The sequence below is a fragment of the Grampus griseus genome (assembly GCF_964374135.1).
Source record: "Grampus griseus genome assembly, chromosome: 6".
Taxonomy (NCBI): Eukaryota; Metazoa; Chordata; class Mammalia; order Artiodactyla; family Delphinidae; genus Grampus; species Grampus griseus.
In genome coordinates, this window is record NC_139000.1 from 109,227,877 (window position 1) to 109,246,477 (window position 18,601).

Below are 18,601 nucleotides of genomic sequence, written 5' to 3' on the forward strand. Positions count from 1 at the left end.
TGAATTGTAGGGCACATGTCCCAGAATTTTGCATTTGGTGGGAATTGACATAGGGAGGCTAATTCTTATTCTTGCCAAATAAGGGCATTAATAAAAATCTACCATCTCTTATACTGTCATAAGAGGAAAAAAGAAGCCTAAGATTGATGCATAAAAAGATGTTATTAAATGGAATAGATTTAGCTTCGTGATTCTCAGTTTTCTCAGTTCACTGAGGCTGGGTGAAAAGTGGGCCAGGAAGTGGTCCACCGGTCCTGAGATTGGGAACCACGATTCTGCGAACCATGTTCATCTAACTGAAGTATCCTTGAAGGTCTGCTTTCAGTGCAGCAGCTAGTGTACCCCACCCCTCCTCTTCCCGCCACCACACACATCTTTACAACACGTTTGAACAACTATCCGTATTTGCTGTCTTGTGTTGTCCTCTAATGGTTTCGTGTGTAGATATCTTGTCTCTTCCAGACAGACTGTCTAGGTAAATAGAAGGCACTGACTAGCTAATTATTTGCATTTCTTTCTATGATACATGCTGGTTTGCTATTTAGAGGACTGTAGGGTATTCACACGTGTGTGTGTGTGTGTGTGATGCGTGTGTGTTGTGAAAGTCAGCTGGAGCCCTCTATTTACATAGGTACATAAAAGAAGCGTGCACATTTCTGAAGAAATAAGTGAGCTTTGTGATAAGAAAATTAGCCTGTGGAGTTTCCTCCATCTTTCTCTCCGTTTCCTGCAAGGCTGGAAGGATGAACTCCGTATTGTGTGGACCTGGCCCTGCATTTGAGCATCTGTAAAGTCTCCTCATTTGTGATGATTCAGTGATACTGCAGGGTGTAGCAGGTAGTTGAGATTCTCCCGCAAAATATCAGAATTGTTTTTCATTTTAATACACTTTTTTATTTAATAAAATGTTTCTTAGAGTGACAGCTGAGCCTCAATATTTATGACTTCCTGATTGCTCTAGCAGTTTAGAGAAAAAATAAAAAGGAGCCTCAAGTAAAATTTAAGTGGAAAAGATTAAAATTCAGAATTATGGACTTTTTTTTCATTTGAATAAATCCTCCCTCTTTGCTGGAAATTTTATGTGCCAGCCCGTTTCCCTATAGTTGACAGTCTTTGAAGAAGGACTTAATTTCTTTCTTCAAAGTATGTGAACAGAGTTATTTTTTATTTATTTATTTATTTTTGTGTGTATTTTTTTGCGGTACGCGGGCCTCTCACTGCTGTGGCCTCTCCCGTTGCGGAGCACGGGCTCCGGACGCGCAGGCTCAGCGGCCATGGCTCACGGGCCCAGCCGCTCCGCGGTATGTGGGATCTTCCCGGACCGGGGCATGAACCCGTGTCCCCTGCATCGGCAGGCGGACTCTCAACCACTGCGCCACCAGGGAAGCCCGAACAGAGTTATTTTTTGAAGATCTGCACAACTCCCTCCCCCGCCCCCCCCCCCCCCCCCCCCCAGCTTCTAGACTCTACTTTTGGCTGCAAACCAAGCACACACACCACCCATCTTGCAAATAAAAGATTCAGTTTGGGACACAAGCGTGGAGCGTATGAGTGAGTGAAATGGACAGACGACAGAACATCATTATCTAGGGGATGTTTTAAACTGCTGCTGCTTATGATAGCCACACAGCTGATTTATGGTATGTGCTCAAAACCGTTCAGTCATTTCCCTTTTTGGGAGTTCATGAGTTTTCAGATTCATATGTATTAAGTCTTATGCCTAAATTAAATCATATTTCCTAACCCCCAATGCAGCTCTTTAATCACTTTGTGATTGGTTTCTTTTCTTCAAATAATATGTTTCTCTAACAACTTAATGGAGTATGTTATTAACGTCTGATTAATCTTTTGCGGACGGAGGAATAATGTGACTACCTCCCTTCAAGGTGTATGTAATGTAACTTCATTACTATTAACTCAGACTGCTGTAAGAGAGATAATGGTGTGCCTAAGAAAACAAAGAAAACGGACGTCAGTGACAAATAATCTCAGAAAGGGAATAAGGCAGAATCCTCCTTCCCCAAAAAGGACTCACTATAAATGAGAATTTTATTATACTTCATTAAAATATTTACGTTTTAGTAAGGCCTTAGACCTGCGGCATTTTCTTGTCTTAGTTTTTCCTGACTCATTAATTCTTTCAGCACATCTTGGTGAGTGACACCGACCCTTGTTCTAGGTGCCGGGAGAATAGTAGCAAATAATTCCAAGAGAAACTCTGCCTGTGTGGGATTGATACTCTCATGAATCCTGATGAACTAGTTTATATTTTTTTAAAAGCTTGTTGTGTGAGCTTACTGAACTTTATATAAAAGACTTGATTATATATTGCAGCCTTATTAGTAAAAGAACAAACATGAATCATTTGGGATTAGATTCTTAGGGGAACATGGTGCAGAGGGTGGTGGTGAAACACCCTTTCTCTAGACCTGGGGTCTTAGCAGTAGCAGGTACAGATTGTGGTGCCTGAAATTGATGGAGTGACGAAAAAAGGGACACAGAAAACGGGAATTGTCAGGATTGTTTCCAGAAGGTATCATGACCACGTTCTCCCAAACATTGTAAAAGGCAGAAGAGAAAAGCATCCTTGCGTCTGGTCTAAGATAAAGGTTTTACTCAAAACAATATCTTAAAAAAAAAAATCTTGGACTTGACCAGTTTTGGAATTTTGAGGATGGGGTAGAATTTTAGGCAGAGCTGGCCCTGATTAAGAATGAGAGGAAGGCGGAGTTCGGGAGACACCTCTCCGCATCCCGTTTACCCTGTTCTCCATCTGACTTATCCTGTTACACTCCCTGTGAGGGGTCCATTCTGAAGACCTGGGATTAAACCCCAACTTTGCTATTTGTCACTCGTGTACGTGAAAGAGCCACCTTGCTAAGCCTCAGTTTTCTCATCTACAAAATAAAGATAAGAATATTAAGCTCCGAAAGTATAGATGAAGACTAAATATAATATGCAAATATAGTAATATATAAATATAATGTATGTGCAAGTGCTTCGATACAATTAATAACAAGACTTAGCATCATAACTAATACTTCCTTAAGGAACGGAAATAAAACTCTGAGAAACACAGGAACCTCTACATTGAAAGCCTGCCAAATGGAATGGCCAAGCTGTGGATTTGTACGTTGATCAGACGGTGCCTTGGATTAAACCACGTGTGAGGCTTCACATTTTGCACACGGAAAACCATAGCAAACCCCACTTATTCTGATCCCTGGTTACTCACTCTTGCCAGACTGGTCCCGGATGGAACTTTATAAGGGACGTACTTCCTGTAGATATGACCAACTCTAGAACATGGAACGTCCAACATTTCTCCTCCACACATCCAGACCTAAAGAGGGGAAATTAAAAGTATAATAAAAGCGAACGGTACCTTTCATACCAAAAGACCCAAATTATTAGTAAGATTCATACAAAATCTTAAAATCTCTTAAAGTCTCTAAATCAATAATTTCTGTTTATTATCAATGGCTAACCAAGGGGAAAAAAACCCACATTTTAAAAAACCTAGATTCATAGGAGTATAGAACCAAAATATTAGTTCAGTAAATCTAATTTCCATAGATAACATGTTGACATATTTTTTATTCTCGTAGAATTTTAACACAACTATTGTAATAAACTGACATTTAATGCTTAGACATCTTATTTATATAGATATTTGTTTTGACAATCTTGTGAAGTCATTAGAAGAAATAACATTGGAATTTGTGTCAGTTAAAAAAGGAATTTCTAAAATAGGTGAATGAATGAAGCCACTTAGGAATATCCATAATTTATCTAGATACTGAAACTTTCAGTAGAGCTCACTTTAAGAATCAGAGTTGCATTCTAATTTCTCCCCACTCCCGATCTTTTCTTAGGTACAGAAAATAATGGGTTAGTGATGTGTACTCAAGAGATGTTAAACTCAGGGTATCTGTTAAGATGTTGTACTTATAGGTAGTGACAAAAATTAATTGGTTATGTTTTCCCATGACTGCCCACTCAAACCATTAATCCTGGTTTTATACAACAGGCTGCTTACTGTAAACGGGCTAATTATCAAAACATAAATGCAGGCTTCATATATGCTAGATTTTTAGCTATTATCATTGCAAGAAAATGATTAAAAAAAAGAGTTAGATACTGTAATGGTTAGTTTTATGTGTCAAAGGCTGCACCAGAGCAGATAGTTGGTCAAACATTACTCTGGCTGTTTCCATGAGGATGTTTTATGGATGAGATTAACATTTAAATTGGTGGATTTTGAGTAAAGCAGTTTCTCTCCATGATGTGGGTGGACTTATCCAATCAGTTAAAGGCCCTTGGAGAACAAAGACTGACCTGCCTCAAGCAACAAGGAATTCTGTAGGCAGACTGCCTGCCTTTGATCTTGAAAGGCAACTCTTCCCTGCATCTTCAGCCTGCTGGTCTACCTTGCAGCTTTTTGGATTTACCAAGCTTCCTCAATCCCATGAGCCAATTCCCTTCAATAAATCTCCCTCCATATATGTACCCTGTTGGTTCTGTTTCTCTGGAGGACCCTGACAGATGCAGATACACAGCTTCTTTTAAAGTGAAATATTGGAAGAGAGAAAGAGAAATGTTTATGTCTTAACTTACATTTGCTTACATCTTCTTTCACTAAGAGGAATGGCACCCTAAGTAAGACTGGTGAACAAACAGTGATGAATGGAATCCCAAGGATGGCAAATGGATTATGAAAACAATACTCAGTTGCTCTAACTCCTGAGAGTTCAGGACTATTCATGGTATCAATTTCAACTTGGCTTTAGATCAAGTCGTCAGAACTATGCATAGATCATGTAAAGCTGGGAGGGGCAGAGAACATTCTAAACTACAGTACCAACAATTGGAAAGATCCCGAGAGGCTGGAGCTATATAAGATTCAACATAAAAAGGGTAAATATAAGGACCTGTCCCCAGACTTGCAAAAATCAACTCTTCCAGAGCAGGAGAAGGTAGAAAAAGACTGAGTAGCACAAAACACATCACCAGGAAAATATGGAGAGTTTAGGGATTAAAGGTCTTGATCTATCTACCTGAAGTCTTATGCTAATTTCTGAGAAAATGCTTTATATTCCCTTGTAAAGAGAATTACCAACATGGGGAAGGGATGCAAACTGTGTCTTAGAAAGAAACAATTGGAAGAATGGAGGTTCGTAGTCTTGATAAGATAAAATTCAGAGAAGTGCTTTTCGAATATCTGAAGAACCTAACATTTGGTAGTGATGTTCATAGAACCCCAAGGAGCTAGGACTAGGATTAATAAGATAGAGCTATAAAGAGACAGATTGCAACTCAGTGGAAGGAGGAAATTTGTAATAGACAGCTTGGTTAAAGATGAAATGGGCTTCCTGTATTGCTAGGTGTGTTGAAATCCACAGTTGATGACATTTTGTAGACAAGAATGTAACTCTGGTGGACAGTTGATCTAGCCGATATTTTAGGTAATTCTAATAATAAGAGTTAGCATTTATGAATGCTTACTGTGCTCTTTTTCATTTAATGCCCACAACTCAATGACAGACTTTACTATTTCCCCAGTTATATAGGTGGGAACATGGCAGCCTACAGGCTAACTTGTCCAAAGCTGCAGAATTGGCCACATCCAGAACAGAGATATGCGTCCTAGTGATCTAACTCCAGTGCCCACCTACTAAGTCAACAGTTTATCTACAGAGTCAGCAAACTTTGTTGTAAAGGGCCAGATAGTAAATACTTCAGGCTTTGTGGGTTATATGGTCTTGCAACTAAGAAACTTCGCTAAGAAGAGACATGACTGTATTTCAGTAAAACTTTGTTGACATAGATAGGCAGTGGGTCATAGTTCGCTGGTCCCTGTTCTGTAAGATACACAATCCTTTCAAACACTGAAATTCAGGGATTCTAAGATACTACATATGGGAGGTTGCATTTTCCCAACTTAGACACCACAATATCTCCCATTGCACATGCCCCTCTACCATGTGACCTTGGTACCCCCCACTGAGATGTGGGACTATGTTCCCTGTCCTTGAATTTGGGTGTGCTTGTGAATTCTTAGGCCTGTAGAGGACAGCAGAAGTGACTGAGGTCATGAAAGGCATAGCTTCTGCCTGTCCACTGGGGCACTCGTTTTTGCAAATTTGAGCTGCCATGTAAGAAATCTGACACCTTGAGAAGACCCCACTATAGAAAGTTGGGGCCACATGAAAGGTCACGTGTAGGTGCTCGGGCCGACAGCCTCAGCTGTTTTCACCAACACCCAACATCAACTGCTGGGCATGCAGATGAAGAGTCCTCTAAATGATTCCAGCCTCTAGCTGTGACCCTAGATACCATGCAGCAGAAATGAGCTCTCTCCTTTGTACCTTTTCTGAATTTGGGACCCATAGAATCCATGAATTTGATACAATGCTTGTTTTATGCTGTAGATTTTGGGGTGCTTCGTCAGGCAGTAATAACTGGACTACAGACTTCCAAATCCGCGGTGGAGGTGAACTCTAACACGGGATAAAAATTTACAGGTCACCCGCAGATTTTATCTCATCCTACTGTGGGAGATACAGTGCAGGACGTACAAATTTCCATGCTCACTTCTTCCGGGGCTCACTGCCAGGCTATAATCCCCAGCTCCTTGGTATTCAGAAGGGGCTGTATGCTTGTTTCTTGCCAGTGGAATGTGGACAGAAGTGATGTGCATCACCTCTGGGCTCAAGTCAGTAAGCGGGGACTTCCTTTCTCCCCTTCGTGATTCTCTTCTCCCTCAGAGCCTGATGAATTGCAGAAGATCCAGAGGAGGCCTCTGAGCCCCTAGAAGGTGGTGGAGTCACTAGGCAGATGGGGCCTGAGTGTCTGGAAACCGGGGTGGAGCAGAGCACACAGCTTCCTTTTCTCCCAGGGCTGAAGTGTAGCAGCTGCATGACTGATGCTAAGTTACCAAGATTTGGGGATTATTACAGCAGTTGGTCCACTCTAAGAACCCTGTTTTGTTTGGTTCTATTTTCAGTCTCTTCTGACATTTTAAATCAAATACAGTGAATTTTTTAAGTACAGTTTTAATTTTATCAAAAACTTTATTGAATCAAACAGCCTGAATGTTTGTGAGATTATTTCCTTTTATTAACTGTGCATTTTATTTTATTTTTGTTTAATTTATAAATTTATTTATTTAGTTTTGTCTGCGTTGGGTCTTCGTTGCTGTGCACGGGGTTTCTCTAGTTGTGGCGCACGGCGGCTACTCTTGGTTGAGGTGCGCGGCCTTCTCATGGCGGTGGCTTCTCTTGTTGTGGAGCATGAGCTCTAGGTGCATGGGCTTCAGTAGTTGTGGCTCGTGGTCTCAGTAGTTGTGGCACGCGGGCTCAGTAATTGTGTCGCACGGGCTTAGTTGCTCCGTGGCATGTGGGATCTTCCCGGACCAGGGCTTGAACCCGTGTCCCCTGCATTGGCAGGTGGATTCCCAACCACTGCGTCACCAGGGAAGTCCCAGTTGTGCATTTTAAAGAGAGACAATTTGAAAGTAATTAGACAATAGATGCAGGGGTGGGAAACCGGAGGGCAGAGAATGTTCAGGAGTCCTGTGTGTAATCAAATGTCAGAGGTAGGCAAGTGTCAAGGCAGAGAGGCTTTCCTACCATCCGCAGCTGGGAGAGAGTGATTGGTTGGCCCAGGTGTTTATTTTTCATGAAAAGGGGACCGCATTTCTCTCATCATTTGGTGAGGTGGCCAATCCCTCTTGCGGGACAAGGGGATGGTGACAAAGGACAGCCATAATAGAAAGTTAAATAAATCCTCATTGCCTTCCTTTCCAAGGTAGGGCAAAAAAATAACCAAACAGACACACAAAAATGAAATTCTAATTCTCTTTGGAGGGTCACTGTAATACAGTTTTTAAAGATCTTTCTATGGGTGTGTAACAAATTACCAGAACTTGGTGGCTTCAAACATCACACATTTATTTATGATCTCCTGTTTCTGTGGGTCAGAGGTCCTGTGGGCTCTGTGGGGTCCCCTGCCTGGCATCTCACGAGGCTGAAATCCAGGTGGTGGCTGGACTGAGCGCTTATCTGGAGCCTCTGGGGAAGAACCTGCCTTTAGGCTCATTTAGTTCCTGACAGCTGTAGGACCAGGGCCCGTTTCCTTGCTGGGGATGCCCAGGGCTGCTCCCAGACCCATTCTCAGTTCCTTTTTCTGGGAACTCTCCATCTTAGCCACGGCTAACCACCCTCACATAGAACCCTTCTCAGGCTTTAAATCTCCCTGACTTCTTGTGCTCCCTGCTGGGGAAAACTCCCTGCTCTACAGGGGCTCCTATGCTGTAAAGCAACTATACTCCAATAAAAATTTAAAAAAAAAAAAAAAAAGAGCATGGTCTAGCTTGGCTGGGAAAAAAAGAAAAAAAGACCTTACTGAGTTGTGAGAATTAACTGAGCAAAATAGATTTAAAGGCAGTAGTACAGTTTCTGTAAGAGTATTCACTCAATAAATATATTAATTTATTGAGTCTCAATCAATCAACCAATCAAGGGGCCCCTGTGATTAGTTTAGGCCCACCAGGGTCATTGTCCTAGCTTAGCGTGAACTAACTAGAAAGTACATTTGCCATGACTTTTTTGCCCTGGAATATAACTTAAGTGTAGGAGGAAGCCAGGGAAGAGGGGCAGCTTGGAATTCTGCCCACTGCCATCACCAATGAAGCAAATGTTATGCCTTCTATTGGTAACCTACTCCAAATTCTTAAAATTCTCCCCCTCAGAAATTTTTCTTTATCGCTAAGTCCAATTCAGAAAATGTCTGTCCAGATTTTTCAAAAAATGCTAACACCAGTGTTAAAAAGGAATCCTAGAATTTATTTTTTTTCTCCGTATTGCCACTGTGATCACTTAAAAGCATGAATCTGAGTCTATCATGCTTCCATTTAAAATCCTTCAGTGGTTTTCTGTTGCTGCCAGGGTAGCGTTACAACTCCTGCGTAAAGATTCCCAAGCCTTGCATTGTCTCGTCTTTGCTTAACGGTCCCTCAATCACTCTCTCCTTTCTTCCCCTCCCCTTCCTCCCCCATCTGGTCTAGTTTTGATTCTCTAGAAAGGACCAAGTTCCCCTCCTCAGGGCTTGCTGCTGTAAATTTTTCTCTCTAAAGAAATTCTCCCCTTCGTCTTTCCTACCCCTTGACTGGTGTTTCCTATTTATTTTCCAAATTTCACCTAGATTTGTTAGGACTCCTGTTTTATACTCTCTTTCCATCCCGTACTTCTCTTTTCAGGTAATTCATGAATCAAGTCGACAAACAGGGTAGCGAGCAGTTACTGTATGCCAGGCATCATTCACTGTTGGAGATTCAAAGTTCTGAACGCATGGAACTTTCTTTCAAGTAGAGACAGTGCTTATGACAACAGGAATCAAGTGACTTATTTGCATGTGCATAATGATTCGCTTCATGTTTAGATAATAAATATTTGTTAAGTGTGATCATCTCGTTCAATTATGCTTATACTCCTACTTATGTAGGGGCTCTAAGACCTTCTCCATTTAGTCCCGCTTCTTATGACCTCAGGGCCAACTTGCTTTCACCATAAGCACACCAACTCAATTGTCTCTACTTTCAGAGGTGTTTTTTTTTTAACATCTTTTTTGGAGTATAATTGCTTTACAATGGTGTGTTAGTTTCTGCTGTATAACAAAGTGAGTCAGCTATACGTATACATATATCCCCATATTTCCTCCCTCTTGCGTCTCCCTCCCTCCCACCCTCCCTATCCCACCCCTCTAGGTGGTCACAAAGCACGGAACTGATCTCCCTGTGCTATGCGGCTGCTTCCCACTAGCTATCTATTTTACATTTGGTGGTGTATATATGTCAATGCTACACTCTCACTTCATCCCAGCTTCCCCTTCCCCCTTCCTGTGTCCTCAAGTCCATTCTCTACGTCTGTGTCTTTATTCCTATCCTGCCCCTAGGTTCTTCAGGACTTTTTTTTTCTTTAGATTCCATATATATGTGTTAGCATATGGTATTTGTTTTTCTCTTTCAGACTTACTTCACTCTGTATGACTGACTCTAGGTCCCTCTACCTCACTACAAATAACTCAATTTCATTTCTTTTTATGGCTGAGTAATATTCCATTGCATATCTGTGCCACATCTTCTTTATCCATTTATCTGTCTATGGACACCTAGGTTGCTTCCATGTCCTGGCTATTGTAAATAGAGCTGCAATGAACACTGTGGTACATGACTCTTTTTGAATTATGGTTTTCTCAGGGTATATGCCCAGTAGTGGGATTGCTGGGTCATATGGTAGTTCTATTTTTAGTTTTTTTAAGGAACCTCCATACTGTTCTCCATAGTGGCTGTATCAATTTACATTCCCACCAACAGTGCAGAGGTTTCTCCACACCCTCTCCAGCATTTACTGTTTGTAGATTTTTTGATGATGGCCATTCAGACTGGTGTGAGGTGATACCTCATTGTAGTTTTGATTTGCATTTCTCTAATGATTGGTGATGTTGAGCATCCTTTCATGTGTTTGTTGGCAGTCTGTATATCTCCTTTGGAGAAATGTCTATTTAGGTCTTCTGCCCATTTTTGGATTGGGTTGTTTGTTTTTTGATATTGAGCTGCATGAACTGCTTGTATATTTTGGAGATTAATCCTTTGTCAGTTGCTTCGTTTGCAAATATTTTCTCCTATTCTGAGGGCTGTCTTTTGGTCTTGTTTATGGTTTCCTTTGCTGTGCAAAAGGTTTTAAGTTTCATTAGGTCCCATTTGTTTACTTTTGTTTTTATTTCCATTTCTCTTGGAGGTGGGTCACAAAGGATCTTGCTGTGATTTATGTCATAGAGTGTTCTGCCTATGTTTTCCTCTAAGAGTTTGATAGTGTCTGGCCTTAGATTTAGGTCTTTAATCCATTTTGAGTTTATCTTTGTGTATGGTGTTAGGGAGTGTTCTAATTTCATTCTTTTACATGTAGCTGTCCAGTTTTCCCAGCACCACTTACTGAAGAGGCTGTCCTTTCTCCACTGTACATTCCTGCCTCCTTTATCAAAGATAAGTAGAGTTGTTTTGTTTATTTATACCATGGATATCACCACATACGTCTTTATTTTTTTCAGTCTTCAATAGCAGTGTCCGTCTCAGTACAGGGATGCATATCCTGACACACTAGGGAGGTACGTTTGGGTAACAGAGTGGGTACATGCTTTCTTCAGGAAAGCACAACTGTTGTGGCATTTCTCAAATCCTGTATTTGTTCCGAAAGATGTGGTTTATATTTTTAAAAGACATTTCCTGGTAGCGTGATGTGATGATATTCTTTAAAAATATTATGGCATTGTCATTGTTAAGCATCTAACTCTTGGAGAAACATTTTAGATTTACAAACAACATGCCTTCTTTTGACAACATAAATATTTTAAAGCAGTGTTATTTTACCCGTGAATGAGCACAGTGTGTTTTTTTTCATCATGTAGCTCAAATTGAATGAATAATTGAATGCCTGCCTTCTTTTTTAATCACTTTTCAATACCAGCCACAAACTGGAGTTTCAGCACAGAGAATGTTGAATTGAATGGAATCGTACAATTACAGCAGTCATATGGAATATGAATGAGTTTCAGTAAGAAATCGGCTGTCAGGAGGTTAGTAAGGGAACATTATCAAGTATAAGATGAAGCATAATATACTACATGGACATGGTGACCTAAATTTAAGAAAAAAGAAATGTATTAGTGCATTCAGTTCCAAAGCCTGCTCTCCCTCTAATCTTCCCTCGCCCTCTTCTGCCCCTCCCTCCCTCTGCTGTAGCAGTTCTGGCCTCTTTTCTGTTCCTCCGACATGCCAGACACCCTTCCGTCTTCGGGCGTTTGTGCCGGCTGGTCCCTCTGTCTGGAATTCTCTCCCCAGACTCCCCATGGCTAGCTCGTCATCTCTTTCAAGTCTTAGCTCCAAAGCCTCTGGCCCCCAAACACCCTCTCACCGCACACTGTCAGCCCTCCTCACCCCACTCTGCTTCTGTTCTCCAGCACTTAACACCTTCTCACTCACTTATTCATTATGTTAATTTCTTTATTTTTTTAAACTTTTCATTTTATTGATATATTGGAGTATAGTTGATTAACATTGGTGTGTTAATTTCAGTTGTATGACAAAGTGATTCATTATGTTTCTTATTTATCGGCCTCTCTCCCTAACAATGGCAAGTATCTTTGTGTGTTTTATTGAGAGATGGATCTTAAGCACCTAGGACAGTGCCTGACACACAGTTGGTGCCCTGTAAGTATTTGTTGAATAAATGAATGAACTACTCGTTCATTGATATAAAGTAAGGTTAATTCCAAACAATTCAGTTATTTAATGATAATCTTCCATTTAGCTGCCAATAAAAGCTATGCTCTCTAGTATATTCAAATACAAGTTTCAAGGGAATAAGCTGTCTTGAGCTTATTTTCGTTTGTAACTGGTTTAGTATAATGAAGTGATGGATGATAAAAGTACAGAGCGTATATAAATAAGAAATTAAATTTCTGGGGCTGGAAAATAACTTTCTAAGTGTGTGGTGTGACTTGGATGGGTTATGTTTGAAAAACTTCTTAAGACTAGACAATCAACCCCTTTGTACCATCTATCTAGAAATTAAAATATTAGTTGTTAACCTAAAAAGCTTTAGTGTGTAGATATTGCAAAGGGCCGTGTCTGTCATTAAACTCGTTTTCTAGGCTGGATGTAATAAAAACTGTACTTTTCGACCTGACTTGATCTAAAAAAGGTAACAATGGAAAGGCACATGCACACCATTGCTTTGCTTTATTCTTAGAAACCTGGGTTTTGAGGTTATTCTTAGAGATTAGGAGAAAAAAAGAATAGCTTATTTTGACCTTGCCCGACTCTCCTTTTCTATTTGTTGATCAGAACATAATAAAAGGAGAAACGGGAAAATGTATCTGCAGTCTTTACTGAGGATATGTTGGTTTCTAGTCTCAAGGGGGAAGCTTTTGTTTCTGAGCCATCTGCTTAAGATTATTTCAAAGTAGGAAATGCTCTGTTATGTCAGTATAAACAAATCGTGCCCAAGCTATCTTGCAGTTAATGAGCTTCAAGAGGTCTGGGTGGGGATGGCAGGGTTTCAGAGGGTACGTTGTTCAGAAGATCCTGTTTTTAAGACGTGACGTTTATATTTGCAGTAACACTACGCTCCTAAAAGCAGTGATTGGGGTGGGACATAAAAACAGATATATCCCTTTTTGGTTTATCTGAAACATTAATTCTTGGGGAGGAAAGAATGGATTGGAACATCTTCAGAGTGCTTCTCTAGGTAAAATACTATGGTTTAAGGACACAATCCCTCATGTCCCTTAACTCATTATTCTATAGCTTAGAAGATACAGTAGAAGCAAAGTGTTCGCTTTTTACTATTATTTCTGTGCGCCTCCAGATTTTAAGTCTATTGCTTAAATTTTCTGGCTTCACCATCTGCTAAAAAGAAATGAAAGTTCTTAAAAAAAACTCTTTAAAATTGGCTTTCTGTAGGGGAACAACTTCTTTCCTTTAGGGAAATACCCAAACATGTGCTTCTCCTTCACCCCTGAGTCAGGCTGTCAGTCATCCTACCTTCCGAGTGGTGGGGTGGGAACCGGACTCAGGTCATGCTAATTGGAATCCTTCCTTGGGATTTCGTGAAATTGGAATTACCTCTCTGGTGGCAAAGCAGAGAATGAAAGCCTGAGAGCTTCTAGTGGCCATCCCTGAGGGGTGAAAGGAGTATTCTTCAGAGAGCGGCAGAGGCCAGGTGCTCAGGGAAAGGGTCCTGGCAGCCTCCCAGAGGCTCACTCATTTCTTTGACTTTTTCACAGTTTGTTTACTTGAGTGTCCTGTCCAGTTTCCCCTTTCCTCTAAGTTAGTCGGAATTGGGTTTCTGTCTTCTAGTAAACCAAAGAGTCCACATTAAGAAAGCTCTCTCTTGTTGGATTTAGAGATTATCATACTAAGTGAAGTATGTCAGACAAATATCATATGATATCATTCATATATGGAATCTAATTTAAAAAGATGCTATAAATGAACTTATTGGGTTGGCCAAAAAGTTCGTTCAGGTCTTCTGTAAGATGTTATGGAAAAACCCGAACGAACTTTTTGGCCAACCCAATATTTACAAAACAGAAACAAGACTCCCAGATTTTGAAAACAAACTTATGATTACCAAAGGGGAAACATGGGGGGTGGAGAGAGATAAATACACACTATTATATATAAAATAGATAATCAACAAGGACCTACTGTATAACACAGAGAGCTCTACTCAGTACTCTGTAATAACCTATATGGGAAAAGAATCTGAAAAAGAGTGAATATATGTACATGTATAACTGAATCAGTTTGCTGTACACCTGAAACCAGCACAACATTGTAAATCAACTATACTCCAATCAAACTAAAAAAAAAGCTCTCTGAACAGCCAGGGTTTGAGTGTCTGGGGGTGTGAAGCACATCATTCAAAAGCTCCTCAGATGAAGACCGTTACGTTGGAAACTTTGGAAAAGCAAACGGTCTTCTAAGCTTCAGTTGATAAGTGTTGAAATTTGAGGGGAAACATTCAAAATGAAGAAATGTCATCAGAATAAAAAATGTGAGCACTCTTAAAGGTTCATAATGGCATTTACGTGATTTTTTTTATCTGGAGAAGCTGACATGCTTTCACGATTCAGGACAGAGCAAAGAACACTTGGCAGTAGGTCTTGAACTGGGCAGGTTCCTACCTTTTCCTGAGTCTCACTTTCATCTTCTGTAAAGTTGGGCTAACGTGTCTGCTTCAGGAGATGGTTGTAAGGACTCGATTGAATAATCACAGAGCACCCTTGGCACATAATAGGTGCTCAAGAACAGTGGTCATGTGTTAATATTACCCGAGGGGACCAGCTTTATTCTTCTGGTATGTGTGGGCTCCAGGGGATGCGTGTCATGTATCCACATGTTGACCTGTGTGAGGTGGGGGTCAGGCTTATGGCGACATGCAAGTCTGAATGTGTGGCGACGAGGTAGGGATTGTATTCTCAACTGTCCTCTCACAGTTTGAAGAGAGGGAGGGAGTTGTGGGGTCAGCTTACAGGATCCTGGTGTGTTGTAGGTTGCTGACCTTGATGTAAAGTGTAAAAATCAAATCCTTATACCTCTAAAGTCGATGCGTGCCTATACCCCCATGCTCTGTATAGTACTGTCACTGGGATTTGGGTGACAGGCTTGAGAACTGTATGGAGCTTTTTAGGTAACTTTCGAAACATATATCTCTTGAGCTTTTGCGGGGGTGTAAACTGACTTGCATTAGAGTCATTAGATTGTATTTCCTTTTTCTTGTTAGGGAAAATGGCAACGAGAAAAATACAAAAATTCTTAAAAATTTCAACGTTAGAAAAAGATTTCAATAGGAAGTTAAATTGACCTGAACACAGATACCGAATGCTGTGTAAATTGTTATATCCCGCTCTCTTTACAGCTATCTATAAAAGCGAAAATAAAATTAAATAGGGAATTAGGAAAATGCCATCAGACATAAAGGAAGTAACAACTGGAAGGAATTTAGACTTGCCAGGCCTCTATCCAATGGACATAAAATTTAACTTGAAAATGCTCTGTTTCACCTGAGGTACCTTTTGTTGGATAATTGAAATGAATCTCAGACTGGCTTGTGAGACATTTAGCAGCTCTTTCTGTTTATCTTTGAGTTTCTGAATGAGTTTAGAGTCATTTTAATATTTTCTTTGGAAGATCAATTCTGGGCATGTTGAACTAGAATGGTTATTTTTATATCACCTAGACTAAATATTCTAGGGGAAGAAACCCCATAGGAACAACTCCAGATATTTTCTTGTGTATGGGAAGGTATACGGTGCGCCATAAAAAGGCTTGTGTCACATTTTAGACACAAAATGCAACTACGCTTCGAGGTATTTGCAGGCTCAGAAGTAAGGAGAGGTTTTTTGTTTTTAATATAGCTCTCTCATGAAAGCAGTGAGAAGGTATATAAAGTATTTTAGAATCATCCTTGGCATAAAAAGGATTTCTAATGAGTACATTTGATAAGACTGAACTTATTTCTACCAAAACCATTTGTACAAAGCATCGTCACTAGAGTTTATATAGAGGTGCCTTAAGTGGGAAAGAGTACGCTTCCAAAATGAGATTGAGTTGTACCCTTCTAAGGAGACACGGAAACTATTTCAGGAGTATAAATTAAACACCCTAGGAGGTTTTTATATTTTCAGACAACTGCGGCGAAAGTGGAGAATGCTCATTAATTAGAACTGTAGGTACTCTGCCAATGTGCTGGAGGCTTGTCTTGGGAACCAAGAGTATGGAAGTTAACAACGGTGAGGGCAGGGGGACCGAGGGACCGGCTTGGGGTCAGGGCCCTGGGGAACAACCCCCTTTCTTTGGGACACTAGTGTGTCATTGTTTTGTAGTTTCTCCTGCCAATCTGTGGGTCCTGTAACACATGGAACATTTGCTCTGGTGATGGCTGGATCAGACACACTCAAGGCTGGAGGAGTAGGAGGTTGAGGACCAGTAGACACTGGAGCCCATTCCTCACCTTCTAGTTTGGGTACAGAAGCAAATATTTTAAAAACATGATGCCAGATCTAACCATCTCTTCTCTGAGGCTCCTACTTTGTAATATTGGCTGGCTGGACTCCTTTTAGCACTTAGCACCATCCGAAATTTTCTTGTTTATTTATTCACTTATTTATTTATGATCTGTCTCTCCTCAGACTAAATTCCACAAGACAGAGAACTTGTCATTTCTGTTGACAATTATATTCTCAGTGTCTGGCAGACAGTAGGCTCTCAATTAATATCTCCTGGATATGTGAATACATCTGTGACAATTGTCTGCATGTGAAATTAATATTGTCATTTTATCATATAAGTGCTTACATTTGTATTATGTGACATGTTATAGATATAAATTATTAAATATATATAACAAAATTTATCTTCTCTCCATATTTATTTTTGCATATATATTTGTACCTTGTCTTTTTTGTTACTTAATAATGATAGGTTTGGATATTATTCCATATTAGTAAAAATACACCTGTTGCATTCTTTTTAAAGGCCATACTGTAGTTCACAGTGATTAATTTAATTAGTCCCCTAGGATGGATATTAATGTTTTTTCATTTTTCATCAATATTGAGATAAATAACCGTGTACCTGTGTATTTTCACACGTGGGATTCATCTTTATTTTTTTTCCCTAGATAAGTAGTTGTTCCACACTATTTACTGAGGAATCCACTCTCTTCCTCTTGATTTGAAATGTTTATCTTATGCTAAATTCCCATATTATCTGGGTCTATTTAAATTCTGTGCCATAGGTATCTCTGTCTAATTTCTGTATTTGATTACTTAAGTTAGCCCCCTATCATTTTTTCCCCAGAAATTTTCTTGTTATTCTATTTGTTTTCCCTTATGAACTAGAAGCAGTTTATCTAGCTGTCCCCGGTTAACCTCCCCCATCCAAAAAATCTTCATGTTATCATTTTTACTGGGATGGCATTAAATACAGGAGTATGCTTAGGGAGAACTATCTTCATTATGAATTTTCATTTATTCATTTATTTTGTGTATCCCTCAGTAGCATTGTAACATGTCTTCATGGAGGTCTAGGACATTAAAGTTTATTCCAAGTTGGTTTTTCCTTACTGTCATAAAGGGTGTCTTCCTTTGGGTGGTTGTTTTCATACATAAAGGCTACTGTTTTCTGTATATTTACACACACACACATTTTACTCAAGCAACTTACTGAATTTCTTATTTATAGTAGTTTTTCAGTTGGTTCAACTTGAATTGTTCAGGTAGATATATGGTAATATTATTTGCAATTAATGCAAAATTTCTGTCTTCCTTTCCAAGTTTTATATCTCTTATATTATCTTGTCTAATTGAATTGCGTACTATCATCAGGATAATCCTAAATGATATTAAATAAATTAATGGGAAAATTCCTAGAGCTGCACTTATTTTGGTGGATTAGGCTTTGAATAGTTATTCTGTTGTGTAATCTTTAATTATTATTTTTAATGCTAGTATTTACAAGTAAAATATGTCTGTACTTTTCTATTCATTTGTGCTATCTTGGTCAGATTTTGTTATCAATATTACGCCAGTTATCTCATCAACTGGAAATATTTCTTTCTTTTCTGTTATTAGAGAACAGTTTTTGATAAACATTGTAGCCCTAAGTGTTCCTTAAAGGTTTGGAAGAAACTGATGAGGTTTGGTGCTTTATTTTTCAGAGGGGATAGCTTTTTGACAATTTTCTCTATTTCTTCTATCGTCATTGGGCAGCATGATGGGCAGAATTCTGAGATGGCCCCCAAATTCCCACCCCGTGGTACACAAGTCCTTGTATTATCTCTGCCTTTTGAGTGTAGGAAGGTGTGTGATTGTGATGGATTTCACGCCTGTGATTTAGGTGAAGGTGACCTTATGACAAAGGTGAAGGGGTTTTGTAGATATAATTATGGTCCCAATTTAGTTGACTTTGAATTAATAAAAAGGGAGGTTATCCTGGGAGGGTCGGACCTAACCAGTGAGTCCAAAAAGGGGACTC

At 39.8% G+C, this 18,601-nt stretch overlaps 1 protein-coding gene across 1 annotated transcript in view; it reads right to left on the reverse strand.

Moving 5' to 3' along the window:
• GALNTL6 (polypeptide N-acetylgalactosaminyltransferase like 6) overlaps positions 1 to 18,601 on the reverse strand; it is a gene marked incomplete at both ends in the record, with an annotated part of 1,149,883 nt that overhangs the window by 78,371 nt on the left and 1,052,911 nt on the right. Inside the window, one exon of the mRNA XM_082657046.1 lies at positions 3,236 to 3,343. Coding sequence (XP_082513172.1) covers positions 3,236 to 3,343 — 108 coding nt within the window. The remainder of the gene's footprint in view (positions 1 to 3,235; positions 3,344 to 18,601) is intronic.